The 19,645-nt window shown below is 33.1% G+C and overlaps 1 protein-coding gene across 3 annotated transcripts in view; it reads right to left on the bottom strand.

Moving 5' to 3' along the window:
* The window catches only part of ClC-c (chloride channel protein 3), a 232,470-nt gene that overhangs the window by 191,885 nt on the left and 20,940 nt on the right, over positions 1–19,645 (bottom strand). For 2 of the 3 annotated variants that reach the window (XM_035355011.2, XM_035355012.2), the window contains one exon: positions 19,221–19,307. The exons of the other annotated variant lie outside the window; for it this stretch is intronic. In XM_035355011.2, coding sequence (XP_035210902.1) covers positions 19,221–19,307 — 87 coding nt within the window. The remainder of the gene's footprint in view (positions 1–19,220; positions 19,308–19,645) is intronic. 3 annotated transcript variants of the gene reach the window in all.

Raw genomic sequence — 19,645 nt, 5'->3', positions numbered from 1 at the left:
TACGCCGGCGTCAAAAAAGTTACGTCAACTACGTCGGGAGCGTCCTCGTGTGGACGGGCCTTAATAATGAACAAACGACAACAGACTAGTCATTAATAAAAATAATATTGTTTTGTATTTATATAAAATGTACAATGTTTTTCAATAAACAATTAGTTTCGCAAAAAATGTATTTTTCTAGACTAAAAAAATTAAAACACATTTTTCAATGGGGTGCGGAGATATATTTTCAGATTCAATGGGGTGCGAGTCGCTAAAAAGGTTACGAAACACTGCTGTACATAAATGGAAAGATTATACTCCGGGTTTCTGATTTGGAAATCGCAATCTGAATGTTCGCTATTTCTGTAAAGGTCGTGTTACGTCTCGTGCATGAAGGAGAGAGAAACTTATACCAACACATATCAGAATTCGACCGCAGAAGGATCGTGGCCTACTGAAACCGCGGCTTATCGTTCCGCGAAAGTGCTGCTCGTATTGGTCAGGATTCCATGACTGTCAGACAAATATGGAACCGATGGGTCCAGGAGGGCTATACTGAATGTCATGCAAGAATTCAACGGCCCCTGACCACTAACCTCCAAGAGAATAGACAAGTTGTCCTCTAAGACTTGTGGGATCCTACGGCCATGTCACGTACCCTGGAGTCCGGAACTTGGCTCATGTGCAGGATAGCAAGCGCCCCCACAGAGAGTGAGACGAACAACTGTCAGCACGGCGACCAGTGTTGTGGCTTCCCTTAATGCTGCTTAGAAAGACCTCCATGAAAGCATCCCTCCACTTAAGCAAACAGTCCTCGCGTTGCTTTATCACAATCAAACAAACCAAAAGGAAACCCTCCCTTAACGCCGCAACAGAAACTTACAGGGTTCGTACACATTTCTGCACACGGAAATTAAGTACTTTTAAGGACTTTTAAGGACTATTAATGAAAAAAATTAAGGACCTATGAGCAAACGGCAACTGAATATAAGTTCAATTGAAGATGTTATCTATGCCTGAGTTTCACTTTTGTAATACCATCCTAAAAATAAAACAGATCCCTAAGTGGTACGCATTATTACTAAACATGAATTAATTAACATAATTGTTAATAAGTTTGAGAATAAAATAAACTATGCAATTTATCAAGTAGCATTAAATATTTTACACTTATGATAGTTAGTCATATTTGAAAGAAGATAAGTGATATTTACGTTTTACCAACAGTCAGTCAGCTTTATTTATTTATTTATTTATTTTAATGTCTCATTTTGTCACATACTTGGTCATTCTAGAGGTTTAGTAAATAAGCATGTAGATTTTTTAGGTCCAACTGCATAGGTTAAAATGAGAAGTAAGATCATAATCATCATGATTCATAACAAAAGTCAATGTTGTCACCGCTGCTGCTTGTCTAGAACTCTGTCTAGAGAAAGACCTGCTGATTAAGGCCTGATGTAGGCAAAGGTTGGCAAGTGTTGAAAAGTTAGTCAGGCCCTGTTTGATACAGTTAGTGTCGTAGCTTCGTGTACAGTTCCAGGGGTTGTAACCCAGTTAATATACTTTAAGGTTCCTATAAGCCATTAAAGCACCAGAGGTGATAAGTTGTTTTGCATTATTTAAAGTCTCAGTAGATGCATAGAATATGTTTCACTAGAATTTTTACATTTTTATATTTTATCTTGTGACCACAGTGAGTATTAATGAAAGGCAATAACTTGCTTTAATATGTAGAAATATTTTTTAAGGGTAAGCAGTTAGTTATAAATAATTAAATTAGGTAGTTTAATAACCTTAGTCATTACGGATTTACATGACCACTATTAAATTTTATTTTTTAACAATATTTGTTAAAAAAAGCAATATTATTTAACAATATTTGTTAAAAAAGCCCTATTAAAATCAAAATCTAATAAAATTTCACAGTTTAAAATATATGTAATTTATGACACAGATTCTTAAACGATATTAAGATAATTCCATATTAAAAGCGACAAAACATTTATGTTTTGTAACGTTTATATCGATTTCCTTCTCTTTTAAGCATCTTTTCTAATTAGAAATTTGTCTCAATATGCAAACCAGTGCTCTCGCTAGTTTCTGCGTGCTTTATCTCCTAACTTGTCAACCTATCCATAATGTACCTATGAGGGTTTATCTGGTAAAGGTTAAATAGTCCAAAACCCCTGACAGACGTGAAGCATATTATCGCTATGTCTGATATAAAACTACAATCTCTTATTTAAAAAGAACGTAGAACATAAAGGCATGTTCTGATGCTAACAAAATCAATTACAGCTCACGGTGACGTAATTAAACAGTCAAATTCAAACTAATAATGTGGACTAGTGGTCAAAGATCATAATTTTTTTTAATCTGGCTCAATAACTATCATATGAGGAAATAGAAATGGGAAATTATAGTAACGGTTGAAATCATAAACTAATGGGTAATTTACATAATAACTGCCCATATCTTTGAAGAATAATTTCCATTATGTACTCGGTTTCTTTCAACACGTTTCCTTTTCATTTTAGAATTTTTGGATTTAATTATGGATTTCCGTTATTCTAAAAAACACTAAATGCATTTAGAATGTACAGAAGAAGCGGCTAATTTTATTTCTTTAGTAATATGAACATTCAGAAGCAATATGAAATATATATATAGTAAAGGCCGGTTACAGAGTTGTTGTGGCAGAATTTCTAGAATTTAGTAACACACCGAACAACAAAATCTCGAAATGGCAAAACTTTTAGAATTTAGACCAAGCATTGGAAGCAGAATTTAGAAAGGCAGTAGGCAGCAGAATTTAGGATCCACAGAGATTGCATCAGGTGGGAAAATGCCTAGTGCTAGCCATGTGTATGATGCATTACTAAATATTAGATGAATCTTTTAAATTGTAAGTTTTCAATTTCTTTATTAATAAAAAAATCCCTTTCTATAATACCTGCCCATGTGATAAGATCAGAAACATTTTGGATATTTTCCATGCTTCTGGAGTTTGTTATTTGTATAGCCGGTAGCTTATCTAGTGAAAAGTAGAGACGATAAACATGTTAAGATTCTAGTATCAGAAGTAATACATTCAAATATTATGTTTTCATTGTTCTTCCAGAGGTTCTCCCAAAATTATGAAATTCATTGCAAACTTTCTGTAAAATACATCCATTTCGTGTTGATACCATGGACACATTTTTCATTTTGTCACATATTTCTCGAATCTTCTAGAATCGTGAGTCTATAAATCTTGCCTTCAAATCCTTCGAAACTTTCCAAGCTGCAATGTCTAAAATCGTAAAGAAAAATTATCCCTACCATTTCTGTAACAGAAAAAAGCCTGAAATATTTTGGAAAAAAATAGGAGGGAAAAATGTAAAATTAATTTTATAAAGAAAACTGATGCACATTCTGAGAATTTTTAATATTCTGAGACATGGGAAAAACTCTTACTACGAAAAAATTAAAAACAAGACATTTTTAATTAATTACTTAGCTAATTTTGCGTTTGCTAGGAGCTGTTTCGTAAATTGTGCTTTATAGCATTATACCTTGTTTATTTTTCAGATTTAAAATATTGTATAAGTTGCCAAAATGAAACTTTATAATATGACAGCGAAAAATAAAAATGTTTAATTTTAATGTTATTTTTTTAATATAATTTCAATATATTACCATTATTTTAATAAAATTTATCAATGTTACGGTGTTTTAAAAAAACTCGTACAAAAATTCTCAGATTTTGGAATTAAAGTTTCTATAGAAACTAATCTTAAAACCGCCAAAATGTTGAAAAGTCGCCAAATTTAGAACTGTTTAATAAAGGAATTCAAATCCCCAAAAGCAAAAAGTTGTTTAAGAGCCCTTTACTAGAAAAAATGAATTTCGAAATGCTTATGTTTCACTTCTTGCTTAGAAACTCGAGTATCCCATCATTTATATTAGAAATAGAAACAAATTATAACTCATCAACCCATTCAAAAGATAACCAACCATATATACGGCAGTGAATCGCCAAAAATATTCCTCAAAATGCTAATTCACACTCAACATGGCAGTCGTAAAAAACAGACAGAAATTTCAGATGATTAAAATTAAGGACCTTCTGCTGATTTTGGCCAAAATTAAGGACTTTTAAGGACCAAAAATCGATTCCAAAAAATCTAAGGACTCTTAAGGACCGTACAAACCCTTAACAGGCGCGCCTACACTGGTGCGACGAACGATGATAATGAACACAAGAGTGGCGATACGCCGTCTTTTCAATCGAATTCCTGTTCTGCGTACAGCATCACGACGAACCTAGCAGAGTTTAGAAGCACCTAATGAGAACGAACGTTGCCTAGCTTGCATTCGTCGTCATGAAACGGGACCGACACCTGGCATGTTGGTATGTGATGTCACGTTCCAGTCAACTGTTATTTGTATAGCCGGTAGCTTATCTGACAGCCGCTGTTACATTTCTGGCATGTTAAGGCTCGTATATGAGCCCTGTTTATAAAGCATTCTTCCAACAAGGCAATGCACGAACGCACGGTTTTCGTGCTGTCCTGACCCTCCTTGATATAGAGGCTGTTCGACTGTTGCCTTAGCCAGAACGTTCTTCATCTCTCTTACCCATGGAGAACATCTGATCATGGGTTGTCAAAAGGGTGGTACGCCACACTTCGTCGGTCACTGGCACAGAGTTGAAGCTGCATGGAACGAAGCACCCACGTCAGTTCGACTCGATGCCAACTGGATTACAGCCTCTTGAAGAAGCTTTTCGTAGCTCTTCAAGTAGCTCTGTGTACTGAATTCTACACGCTGTGTATCCCAAACCAACAGGATTTTAATTATGTCTTCTTCTCATTATACTGTACATGTACAACAAACAAGATTCTGCTTTCCCCCCCCGTTCGTGGTGTAGCAATTTTGATGCCCAGCAGTGTATAAATACAAAACGAAAACAAACTTAATATCCACACATAGATGTTACATTCCCATCTTGTTTTTCGATAAATATGTTTCGGTTTAAAAAGTAAACACAATTTTATAAAATGCAACAGTAACACTGCGGTCATCAACAAATATTAAATTATCTATGCTATTCTCGGCACATTTTTATCGGTCAATGCGGCCGCCGGTTCATCTTCATTGAACCATGCGGCTCAGAAGCTCCAAAAGTTCGAACACTCATGCATTAAACGATCGATTTGTTTCTACATCAAACGACTGTATTTCAGTCTTGGTTGCGGAAGAAGCTTTCAGATTTGAGAAATCGTGATTTTTCAGAGAAGTGGACCACCCTTTAAGTGTATCCCTTATCTAATGATATTTCTCTGGACTCTGAAATGTCGAAATGTATTAAAAACCGAAGTTCTCGAGAATGTCGGGAATTTTTGCTAAGGGATCCTTAAAACGGTTGAAAGCTTCCTCATCACTCCATTTCGTATTCGTGACTTCTGCAACAGTATTTAGCACATCGAGTTATGGTTTTCCTTTGTCTTACTTCACTTACGTATGTATATATGTATATAAGGTCAAATATTTTGTGTTTTGGACATGTACAATGCGTCCTTTTTGATAATGTTTCCTTCCCTAAATTTGTTGAAGTTTTATAATTCTAGATAACTACGTAACAGTTTTAAGAAGCCCTAAAGACTGGTATGGCACAGATCTCATTACTATACTCTTTACTGTAACTTCTTCATTAATAGGGGATATAAATAGTATGTCTGTATATTCTGTAAAAAATATTCAGTTAACTAGTCATAAAATGATTAATTACTTCTCTCAAAATGTAATGCTATATTTAAAAGGTTTATGTAAAAATCTTAAAATTTTTTGGGCCGTAAGATCCGACTCATGCAATTGAAGTTTAAACCTAGCGTTGAAGCGTTCGGATATATGTTCGAAATAAAATTCCATCCGTTCATTGAATGAAAAAAATATTAACTTTATAATTTCCCAATATATTTAACACATTTTATAAGCAAAATTAACGCAATATACGTAACGCAATTTCCAATATATTTGACACATTTTGCAAAAAAAAAAAAAAAAAAAAAAAAAAAAAAAGGAAATTAACACAATGAAAGAGCTACGAAGAAATGGATTTCTCTTCAATATTTGGCATATAATATCAAAATGTTTAACCGATATTCTTCAATCTAATTAACAGTCTCCAGTTCTTCAATATCTATAAATATTTTACCTTCAACCATTCTTTTCAACATCTAAATATTTTAACGCCAAGTTTAAATACTGCGCAGCCAAATGTGGCGCTTACTACAGTGTGTCGAAACCAAACGCATTTTTCCCGTATTCGTACGTGGAGGCAACTGGTACAGAGTCGCCTTCTCCTTCCTCCCTCCTCCACGCACATAAAAAGCAAATGGTTCATGATCACAGCTGAGGAATAGCAGCTTCGAAGTTTACAAAACAAAATGGAAGTGTCACTATCAGACGAACATATACAATAAATTTTACTTCATTCTATTAAACAGCTGGCTTTACCGAAAGAACTCACGGATGGAATTATCAGTACTCAATCTTGAATTTAATTAAATAATCAAATAAATTAATTCTGAATTTATTTACGCATTTTTCGAATTACTCTCTTTTTCTATCAATTTCACTTTTTAATCATCGCAAAGTAGGTAGAATATGTAGAATGATAAGCATTTTCGGGTCCCTGCCTTCGTTCTAGGTCAAAATTTGCTTGCTTTACATTGCAGAATAGGAAAATGACTCAGACACCTAGAGTATTTAAAGGGAGTAAAACAAATATAGGATACAACTACAAAAGAAAGTTTACCCAAACAAATACTCACGAAGCCATTTCGGATGACAGGCATTTAACTATTTTCGATAATTAAAGACAAAAATCCATACACATAAATTACGCGAAAGTGTAACTTTTTTTTTTCACACTTATATTACAGTATATCTACGATATCAATATTTAAAATAATTAGAGATGTTCACTTTTATTTTAGCTCCATTCTGGCACTTGTTAGCAGTACAATGTCCATCTTACTCAGATCTTGCAGGTTTAGGTAGTTCAGATTTAAAAAAAAAAAAAAAAAAAAAAAAGAGAGAGAGAAACGGCTAAATTTGAGGGGGCATTATTTTCGATGATTGTTATTTAATAAATTTTGCATAGTATTACCTTTAAATGCGAAATTCTCAACTTTTTATTTAAATCACATACAGAAAATAATCTGGATAAATAATTACAAAGAAAAGTGTTGCTTTTATTATTATTACAACTTAGACTTAATGATACTGTACTTCATGCACGCAGTATTTACAAAAGTGCAACTTACAAGAAAGGGGGATTAAAATTCATATTATACCGTAACAACCATACGTTTCCAGCTCCTGATTTTCAGCTTTGAATCCTGTCAATATCAATGGTTTGTAAAATATTGCAGTATAAGTATTGCAGAATACACTGAAGCCTCTCAGGACGATCATCTCTGAAAAGTTATTAACACTTCTGAGAGCATAATTAAATAATGATATTAATGATATTGAACATTACAGATTGTCATGTCTTCTAAGGCAATAATTTTCGCATTATTGTCTGGTATTGTATCATCTTGAGAAGGTTTCACGATATTCGGTTGAGATGTACTGCAGTATTTGTTTCACGATTTATTGGAGCCTACGATGCATGCGTTTCTGATACTTTGCATCGTCGACGCAACTTAACCGTACATTCCAATTTATATAATCCATCAAAGAACATGAAGGAATTGGAATAATCATAGTAAAAATAGCGAATGATGAAATAAATCCCTGATATACTTTCTAATATTCTATGAATACAAGAAGATACATAAAGACCTCGAAAACATTATCTAACGAATATCTGTATTAGAGCGCAACTTTAATTACTAATAACAGTACTTCTTGGTTATCAGATCTGTTGCTCATTATTTCCTTTTAAATCATCATCAGAATATGATTCTTCTAAGCTGTAGATATCTGCTTCGTAAGATCAAATTACCTCTCGCATTTGGTAAATATGATTCTTTTAAACAATCTTTAATATCCCATGATATTAGCAGTGACACATAGCGCTGGTGGTGAAACTTATGAAAGCAAATAATTGGATGTTACATAAAATTCGCGGTCAAAATCCGGAGATGAGGTAATATAATTTTAAGATACACCCATCTCAGACATTTATATGGATAGTGTCTCAGAATCGATTAGTTAAGGGATCATGGGAAAGCACGCGAGGGCCTTACGACGAATAACTTTGTGAAGAATTTTCTAAGCGAAATTGGTTTGAAGTCATGTTACATAATGGAAAACACAGCCAAAACCCTATACTGCCCTATCCCTTCTTAAACCTCCAATTTATGCTGTATACATAAAATAAAAGGGAGAATATGTAACAAATTTTGGCATCAGTTTTTTTTCTGTGTCATTGCTGGATATTTTATTCGAAATACTGTTTATAAAACACTTGCAGTTAAATTTTATACATACGGCATAAAATATTTGTAATATATAAATTTTAAATATATAATCTTTTTATAAGAAAAGTTATAAACTTTTTCTTTTTCCTTCAAAGTAACATCTGTGTTTAAGAAATTGCCAGCAGTGCTTTCATAGTGATTTAAAAAAATATCTTCTCTGCAGTTTCCTCATATAGATATGAGCCAATTTCTATTAGAAATTTCTTCATGAAGGCATCCCTCCCCTAAAGCAGATAGATAGGCCTCTTGTGCTTTAATCATAATTAAACCAAAATTCTGCGATATAAATAAAACACCAAAAAGTGATTGCACATATATGTAAAATGACAGCATATATACAAGGTGTGTGCATAAAGTAACCGGATGAATTTAAAAAAAACCACGATAAAGTGAAAAATAAATTATGTTTAGAAAGAGTGTCATATCAACTTTTGTTAAAGCCAGTTTAAAGTCGTTATTTTGTTGTCTGAACGTAACACCATGGTCATACTCATTTCCTGAAATATACAAAAAATAGATATATTGCTTCAAGATAGAATAATGTTGTAATATTAAATTTTGCTATAAATTAAGTAAATCTGCAATCGAAATGCTAAAGACAATTTGAACATTATATAGTGATTCGTCCTTATCAAGAAAGACAAGTCTATGAGTGATATAACTGCTTTCAGTGCCCTTAAACTTCAAAGAGTGAGGAAAATCCTTCTTTGGTAAAAGCTGATAGATATGTAACAACACAACTTCAGCGATGCTTGGGATAAGCATAAAAAAAAGGTAGGTTAATTTTAAGTGAAAATCTGAAAATGAGGTAAGTTTATACTCAATTTGTGCCTCGGATTTTGACAGAATAGCAAAAAGAAGATAGAAAAACTTGCTGTGGAGATTTGCTGACAGTGAGGCAGGCCAAAAATTTCTTGAAGTGCATTATAGTAGGAGATGAAATAAAGATGACCCAGAAAAAAAAAAGACAAAATGCAAAGTGGAAGGGACCACCTTCTTCCATAAAAAAAAAAAAAAAAAAAAAAAGGCACAGATATCGAAATCAAAGACTAAGGTTATGCTGATTGCACTTTTTGATTACAAACAACTTATCCACCATGAGATTGTTCCTGTAAAATCAATCAATATTTTTACAAGGAGGTTATTTTTCGATTAAGAAGCAGGATAAGGCGATTACGAAAGACCTTTTTGATTCTGGGCAATGGTTTCTTTTACATGATAATGCTAGGCCCCAAACAGCCTTGTCTGTACAACTGTACAACAATAGCTAGTTAAACATTTAACTGCAGTGATAATTCACCTACCATATTCCCCTGGCCAGCTAATTTTTAACATTTTTCGAAACATGAGATGGCCATGAAGGGACAGAAATCTGAAAACAATCTTGGATATCAAATCTAATGTTATACATACTAAGCGAATGGTTAGTTCCTGATGGTTATAAACAACATTTCAGTAATTTAAAGAACATCAGAAAACATTTACAGATTCCTTCTAGCAATTATTTTGAAGGGCATAAATTTATTTGAAGGTTAGCAATCCTTTCGTTATTTAAAAGAAATTTTCTGGTTACTTTATGGGCATACTTTTTACATATAGGCAGTATGCTTTAAATTCCTGTTATGCTGTAATTATTTTTAAAAAATGAAAAGAAGAGGAAAAAAAGAAAATTCTCACAAGGAAAACAAAAATAAATTTATTTTTAGATTTTAATAAAAGCAATAATGTAAATAAATATTTAAACACAAATATACATCTGGTTGAAACACACAGCAAAGAAAATTGGAAACAGGATGGAAAAAGAGATTGAGATTCGAGCTCAGAGCCCCTAAACTCTTACCCCCATTACTCTCTTTATAAGAACTCTAACGTTACACACATGCAGATTATTCCAATTCAGCTTAAAGAGATGACTGATTACATGAGATTTAAACTAAATTTTTTGGTCTCATTAAAATGTGCTATCACCTTAAAAAATTCATCACAGTTTTTATTGAGCTTCTAGTAAATTTCCTACTAAAAAAGAATCCTAAAGCATCATTTCAACTGAAGTTTGACTGTTAAAAAATATATTCAAAATAAAGGATGTTCTTACAAATATACGCATACTAAAAAACTTATTCATAAATAGAAAAATACAAACTTAGCATACTTTTTAATGAACTAGAATATTTAAAATGCCATCAAATTTTACTTAATTATGTTTTATTAACATTTTAACAATTAAAAAAATCTGCTATATCTTACTTCCTATAGCAGTTTCAGAGCCAGAAGTTTCTTTCCTTTAAAGCAGGCCTGTCCAAAGCATGGCCCGCGGGCCACCCTTGGTCCATCTTTGTGTTTGTGCAGTCCGCGGTGTGTCTTTAATATTATAATGGAAGAATAAATTTTTTCCATTTTTTTTTTCAAATTTTGTGGTAGAAATGATTTTATTTTATATGGTATTACAAATATATAACTAAAATATTGAATCATATTCAAACGTACATATTTGTGAGGCCCGTCCCGACTCGTGTTTAGCGCCTTATTCACGGCCAAGTGTGGTTGTCCGTCTCCGCTCAAGGCCATTGCACAGAATAACAGAAGTTGCACTGCTTTGATCTTTTAAAAAGCCACTTGATTCAACAGAGAAGGAACACTGTTGGACATTAAAATTGCACCTTATCGGCAACATGCTTTGAATTCCGGAGTACCACACTCGAGAAAAATTCACTTGCACCTTATTACCGCGCGCTACGGAAGTTATTAGATCGCATATCGGTTCCCCGCTACTCGCCGGACGAGCTTTCCCGCCAAAAAGCCACACAATCTGGGAGTGAAACAGCACTAGCCATTGATTGTCATTTATTTATTGGTTGTCATTTGACGCGACGAGTGTTGTGTAGTAAGTATTCAGTAATCGTAGTGGTTGTGTGTAATTTGAGCTTACTCCTTCATTTATTTCTTTGGTCAATTTGAACTTGTGATTTAACTGCATAGTAAATGAAACTCTATTGCAAAATAACAAACCTCATTATGTCTATGAAGAAGTGAAAAATAAGTGATGAAAATCGTGCATTTAATGAAAAATGGGAATTATACTACCTGATCTGCAACAATAAAATTCAGTGTATGATTTGTATGCAAGTTTTGTCAGTGAATAAGGAATACAATGTAAAACGGCACTATACTACTTAACATGAAGAATAGTATAAAAAAATTATCGGTGAAGCAAGAAAAATTATTGTAGCCGAGTATAAAAAGAAAAACTAATACATCAAACAAATATATTTTCAAAATTAAGTACAGATAATGAAGAAAGTTTGGCTGCATCTTATAAAGTTTCTTTACTATTAGCCAAAGCCAAAAAAAGAAATATTCAGTGATGGGATTTTAATGAAAACAAGGCGCAGTTTCAATGTCTCAACGCGTCATGCAGCCAAAGTTGGCGGAAAAGTTTGAATCTGTAGCATTATCTCACCAAACAGTGGCGTGACAAGTAGATGATATGGGCGAATATGTTTCAAAAAAATTATGCGACTGATTTTAGATTGTGAATAATACTCAATATGTTTGGATGAAAATACCAACCGCCCACCAGCGACCGAGTGGTAAAGACGCTGAACATTGGTAGTTCGGTCCGAGGCTCAAATCCCGTGAACAGGCTGGCTGCATGGGCGTTTTCGTGGTTTTCCCCATGCCAGTGTATACGAGCCAGTTTCCCTTAGAAAGTCCTCCACGAAAGCATCCATCCCTTTAGGCAGATAGCCCTCGTGTGCTATGCCATAATTGAATAATCCAATCCGAAAGTACCGACCAGACAGATATCAGTCAATTATTAATATTTATTCCCTGCATTTCAAAAGATTTTACTATTACGGAGGAAATGTTAAATTTTATACCATTACACGGAACAACTAAAGTCACTGATATCTTTCTAGCTGTCAATAAAACTGTCAGAGATTGTGGAGGATTTCAAAAATGTTCTTGCATTGTAACTGATGGAGCAAAAGCTATAACGGGAACAATGACAGGATTCGCGGGACTTCTTAAATAAAATGACATTAATTACCCGTTGATTCACTGCATCATACACCAGGAAGACTTATGTGGAAAATCTTTGTGCCAAAGGAATGCCGTGAAAGTTGTTAGAACAACAAATCTCATTAGAGATGGAAACAAAGCTTTGACACATAGAAAATTTGAGATTTTTTAAGTGAAATTGATGCAACCTATGGAGATTTATTATTACACTCCGAAATAAGATGGTGTAGTGCTAGGTGGTGCTTTGAACGTCTTTTTGCTTTATGAAAAGATATACCTTTATTTCTAAAAAATTAAATAAAATCAGACACTTCTGAACTGCAAAATTGTATGCAAGATCCTTTATTCCTGGCTGATCTTGCATTTTTAACTGATATGACACAACACCTGAACGAATTAGATTTAAAGTTACAAGGCAAAGGACGCAATATTGCCAACTTGTATGGATATGTGAATGGTTTTAGAGGTAAACTAAAATTGTTTAAAATGTCACTAGAGCAATTTTTCTTTTTTTTTTTTCCGAATTGCAAAGAACATTACAAAGAGATGGAAAATTTTGAAAGATGTACCTATAAGGATCACCTGAAGTATATTGACGATGTAATTTTGAAATTTGAGCAGCGATTTGCAGATTTTAAAGAATGGAGAGTGATATATCACTTTTCATTTGTCCATTAACAATTGCAATTGAAAGTGTAAAGACTGATTACCAATTGGTATTATGTAACCTACAATCACACCCCTTTTACAAGGACAGATTGGATTGGATTATTTAATTATGGCAAAGCACACGACGGCTATCTGCCTAAAGGGATGGATGCCTTCGTGGAGGACCTTCTAAGAGAAACTGGCTCGTATACACTTTACACATGGGGAAAACCATGAAAACACCCATGCAGCCAGCCAGTTTGCGGAATTCGAACCTCAGACCGAACTACCAGTGTTCAGCGTGTTTACCGCTCGGCCGCTGGTGGGCCCTTACAAGGGCAGAACAGAGTCTGGAATAGATTTTTTAAAGCTCCTTGGTGAGCGTTTCTCCCAAATTAACCAATCTTGGCTTAAAAATCGGTTCGATGATGAGCAGTACCTATCTTGCGTATCCCACGATGAATTTTATAAAATCTAAATATAGATTTTCACTGTTAGATAACTCACACACGCACTGCATCTGGCAACAGCTAATATTAATGTTGATATTGAAAGGATTGTAAAAGATAAATTAACGAAGCACTAATACAATTTAATGTAACAGTTGCATAGTAACTATATTACGCTATTGAACATTTTCTTTAAAAAAATGTGTTTTTTATTTGTGCGGCCCTCCAATCTATTTAGTAATTTGTATTGGCCCGAGATCATATCTGGTCTGGACAGCCTGGCTTTAAAGGTAAATTTGTATGCAGGACTAGCAAATAACTGCCACGCAAGATTTTGCTAATTCATGGACTGTACTCTCGCTTATCTGGCCTAAGGCCAGGAAAACAGGTCATGAATAATCCAAACTACGAATTTTAATGCATACTGTGTAAATCCAAACTACCAATTTTCCTGCATACTGTGTATGTGTTAATTTCTTAATAAAATCAGTAATTTTACTTTGCTTTTGAGAACATTTAGATGTTTGTCGATTTTCGTGGAGTATTTTTTGAAGTGCTATTTTATAGTTGCATTTAAATCCCTTTTGGTTGACAAAATTTTTTATTTATGAATATCATGAGCTAATTCCATATTCTTTGGCAAACATTATTGTAGATTAACTATGTTCAGATCTTTTAATGGTTTAGTTTTTGGTTTATTACAGTTATTATTTGGTTTATTATTATTATCTGGTTATTTATTTAGTATTATTATTTGGTTTATTTTTTGGTAAATATGGCAAAGCACACAAAGGCTATCTGCTTAAGAGAAGGACTTCCTAAGGGAAACTCATTCACATCCACACTACATACGAGGAAAATCACGAAAATGCCCATGTAGCCAGCCCATTTGCCTGGAACTGAACCCAGGTTGAACTACCAGTGTTCAACGACTTTACCACTCAGCCAATGGCAGGCCTTTTGATTAAAATTAAGTTTTAGTTTTTTTTAACATTAACACAACTTTCTTCTGCAAATATTGTTGCATTTTTTATAAATATTTTAGTTCTAAAATTTCAAATAAATTTTTGAAAGAATAAGAAGAAAATTTTCATGAAAATATGTATAAAACAAAAAAAAATCCCAGAGATCAACCAAAACGATGCTTTCAACTATATACTACATGAAGAATGAATTGTATGAGATAATCATTGAAACTAAACCTTAAGATGCAATTCAGCAGTATTTTAGAGCATACTAGAACTTCAACATTTTTGTTTTTATACACACTCTTGCACATAGCATTGAATTTGCGTGTTTGGGCACCGTCTCGCATGGATAATGCACAAACCGGATAATCTGCACCCGGATAACTGAGAGTGTACTCACAGTTTTCCGTATTCCATATCTTTATTTTTTGTGCTTGAAGTTCTTAACACCGATCACTGCTCTATGCAAATTAGAACTAATACTGCAAATGCAGTTATCTTTATCTCAATTAAATTCAATTGATTACTATCTTTTTCCATACGCAGATTTCTTGCTATAATGTCTTCATTTTTTTAATTCACAAACAAGTACTTTTAAGAAAAATACTCTTTCCTTGAAGCCAATCACTGCTTCTACCGCCATTATATTTTGTTGACACAGTCCGATTGCTCTTCTTTCACCATGTGATTCCAACTCTTCCACAGACATACGTGTAGAAGTTCAAATCCATACAGTCTCCACGTGCATCACTGATGTCAAATGAAAGTCAGTTTGTTTACTGACTGCAGAACCACATATGCAATGCATTCAGACTACTATATTAGAAACTGGACTTTACAATAATAGATGCAATAATTATTGCCATTGCTATATTAACTTAAATTTATTCTTCCTTTATATGACAGTACTAAGTGTTGAACAGAATCTACAATTTCTTTGATCTTATGAATAAATTGATAATCAAATCCTATAAAATGACCCTTTTTCTATTCTACATTAATTTAAGTACCCATAAAACAGAAAAATTTGTTCATTAAGTTTTTTTTTAAATATTACTGTGATCAGTCATTTGAATTTAAGCAGTAGTTGAGAGTTTTAATATACAAGGCGATCATAATTAAAATTGGTGCAATCAGAGCATTCTGTGGATTGATTCGGAAATTTGCAGTGCAACAATTAAAAGAATGCACTAAAAGATGCTGAAAAAAATAGTTAAAAAAATTTCATTAGAAGGTGCATTACGCCAAAAAACGAACAAGTTACAAATTCCTATACAAGCATCATTTATTTGCTATAGACTGTTTAGAAATGTAAAACATATTGTTCAATGTAGGCCTCTTCATTAAGATATAAAAAGTGCATGCAATGAGCAGAGTGTTCAACAGCTGATCGCCGGTGATCTTCTGCACACGCAACATTATATGGTCCTTCAAGGTCAAGGCAAAGATGAAAAATTCCCCTGATAAACCAAGCTCTTTAAATGACCCCATAACCAAAAATCACACAGAGTAAGATCGAGAGAACAGGCCAGCCAAGAAATTAGAAATGAATAGCTAACCATCAGTAAAATGTTGCAGCAAATCCCTCTGCATACAAAGTCCTTTGTGTAGAGTTCATAAATTCTGCATAAAAGTGTCACTGCTGAAGCTGAGGTAAGACACAAGGCATTGTCGCTGAAGAAGTTGAGGTTATGAAACTAAGCATGTCACAATATTTCAGAACCATTATATAACATGTTGCATGGCCATTATTGTAATATTCTTAAAAAAAAAGAATGTTCCAAGTATAAATTGGAAAGTGAACCTACTCCAGACAATAACGTTAGGCGAGTATAGTATAATTGTGTGGATGTCAGATGGATTTTAAAAAGACAAATTTGACAATTTTGGGCATTCACTGTTCCACTGAGATAAACATGTGCCTCATCATTCCAATTTTACTCCTCATCACTCCAATTTTAAGATTTGAATCTGTGTTAATAGATTTTTGTTAATATCTGAGGGTTAATGTGTCGTGCTGAAATTAAATTTGCATAATTGAATGTGTAAAAGAGAAGAATTACTATAATTTTGAAGGTTCTAAGGTTAGGTGGTATTTTGATATTATCATTTCTACGACGTCTTGAATGTTTTAAATGTTAGAATTTTCAGTTAAGGTGTGTAAAAGATCAGTTGTGTAAGAACTGAAACATTTTTATGTTGAACAAGTAAAAGGAAAAGGGAAAGGTTTGTATGCCCCAGTATCTTACATTTTAACTGTTGTCATATCAATGTTATGAGCATGTAAATATATGTTTTTAAAAATTGAATTTACCTTTAAATGCATATGTCACTTACGTAACTGTTTGACACCATCTTTCTACATTAATGCACTTTTTATTGCAGTTGCTTATTCTAATCGCATATACATTACGTGCTCTTCCTTTCTCTGTCATGCTATTCCTAATTCAAGAGTCTCCAAATTAGTGTGTTTTTATAATGATTCTGCATGCTTACCTTGTATATTTGTACTCTTCTCACAGAACTATGGACTAATGAACTGTATGTTTTCTCACCAACTTGTTCAGCTTTTCTTCATATCCTGTCAAGTGGCACCATACTAGTTAACTATTATAGTAACAAACTAGAAATTTAGTGTTTCATACCTGAATCACTCAGATCTGTGTATAATTTCAAATTTTACATTCAGTTTCTACAAAGGTTGGGCCTTCTTCCAGAGTAATCTGGTATTTACACTAATTAAACCTCTCATGGATAAGTTATGCAATATTAACAAAAACGTCTAACAGGAACCCCCACTACAGGTTCTTTTATAAAATGGAGGGCGGGAGGTGTAAGCATCATCTCCTGAAAGAAAGCTGTGCAATTCCATTCATATTTTAGAAGTTATTCAGTGGGGTTTCAAGAGTCCTGTACATGCTTTATAATGACTTTACTAGTCTCCCATTTACTCAATTTTTGAAAAAGGACATTTTTAAAAAATGAAATTCTAATATTTCCCAGTTAAATACCAGATAGTCACACTTTCCGATTCTGAATGCTTATACTGTATATTTGTAAAGTAGGAACTAATGAGTTGTATCTATGTTTTCTCACCAGCTTGTTCAGTTTTTCATTTCTTCATATCCTGTCAAGTGTTACCATACTAAATAACTATTATAGTAACGTACTTATAATTTAGTGTTTTATACTTGAATCACTCAGACCTATGAATAATTTCAAATTTTACATCCAGTTTCTACAAAGGTTGGACCCTATTCCAGAGTATTCTGGTGTTCACACCAATTAAACCTCTTATGAATAACTTCTCATGAAATATTAACAAAAAACTTATAATGGGAATCCCCGCTAGAAGTGATTTTACACTAACTCCCCAGTTTTCTTTCTATGAGAGATATTACATTCCAAGGAAAAAAATGATGATAAAATAGAGGGCAGGAGGTGTAAGCATCACCTCTTGAAAGAAAGCCGTGTAATTCCATTCATATTTTAGAAGTTACTCAGCAGGAGAGAGTCCTGTACATGCTTTATAATGGCTTTAGTAGTGTCCCATTTACTTATTAATTTTTGAAAAAGGACATTAAAAAAATGAAATTACAATATTTCCCAGTTAGTTAAACACTGGATAATCGCACTTTCTGCATAATACGCTTTCAAAATAAGATCATTTTACAAATTTATTATCTTCAATTCTATGCCACTATTGTTATGCTGAAAATATTCGCACATTACCTTCAGTGTAGACTGAAAATTTCTAATAGGACAGTATTAATTTTCAACACTCCCCAGCCATACCACTTTTGGATAAAAATAACAACTTTGTCCCAGTTTCAATAAATGCTACTAAATGTGTTTATAGTAAGCAATCAATCATAAATTATTACTCATAACCTATGATCATACAAGTTTATGTCTAAGTAGCTATTAAACTTTGTTTGTTTTAGCTGTTTTTCAGATGAATTCTCATCTCTTTAGGGCAGATCCAAACTCCAAGAGCACAGATAAAAGATAAAACTTAACTGAACGTTTACTGAAAGCTATATCTTGTAAAACACCCAAAATTTATCAAAACTGAACCTCCACTATTTGTGGTTTTTAGAAATTCAAATAATTACATATATGCAAGATAAAAGAAGACTTTTAGGCACCCACCTAACCCAGTTCTAACTACTACAACTTCTAGCCCACCACACAAGCAATAACAAGGATTTTTTTTTTTTTTTTTTTTTTTTCCTTTCCCATTCAAAACCTTTTTCTACTGTAAGTTGGTACAAAATATTTTTATTAGGTGGTCACCCTAGCCATCGCTGACTTTGAGACACTAGCAATGACAGCCTATCCGAAATGCAAAATAGGCAGCATGCTACCCCATTCCCTTATTTTTTTAAAAACTTTTTAGTATCGATTTGTTTTCTCTTGATTCTTTTTACTTAAGTCGTACCTTTTTGTTTCCTACAGAAATAGCTTTACCTTCTTTACCCACATAAAGAATTGGTATACTATTAGTAAATAAATAAAACAACTGGTTCAAAAAAAAAAATACTTTATTGAAAAACGGGGAAGTGTCATTTTCTTTCAGTTTAAATGCTTACTTATTTCAGTACCTAATTTTAACTAGTTCTTCCTCACAGACATCTTTATACAAATTTTTGAACGATAGCGAAAGATATTACCTTGTAGTTTAGTAAACTCATTATCAGAATCACTACTAGAGTCAGGAAGCTCTCTCATAGCATAATATTTCAGCTGTTCAGGTTCACCTACAGGCATATGGAAAGAAATCATATTGCAAAAAGTAACATGCATAACTGTATTACATGCATAAGGAGTATAAGTTTAAGTTGGAAATAATTTTATTACTGTCATACACCTACGATGCAAACAAAATCATTCAAAAAATAATAATCAAAACCCTGTGCAATATAAACTACAGTGCAATTAAAATTACAGTATGATAATAATAAAAAGAGAAACTTTAACAAAACATGCAAGGAAACTTTAAAAAAATTATAGATTTGGTGCGAGTTCATTTTTGTTTAAAAGAACTAATTAACCAGCATGCAGTTTCACCCTCAAATTTCAGATCTTAATGATAAGA

This window comes from Stegodyphus dumicola, chromosome X1 (assembly GCF_044657685.1).
Source record: "Stegodyphus dumicola isolate Sdum_Otavi_A_Nest chromosome X1, ASM4465768v1".
In the NCBI taxonomy this organism is placed as follows: domain Eukaryota; kingdom Metazoa; phylum Arthropoda; class Arachnida; order Araneae; family Eresidae; genus Stegodyphus; species Stegodyphus dumicola.
This window is presented reverse-complemented; position numbering and strand designations above follow the sequence as displayed.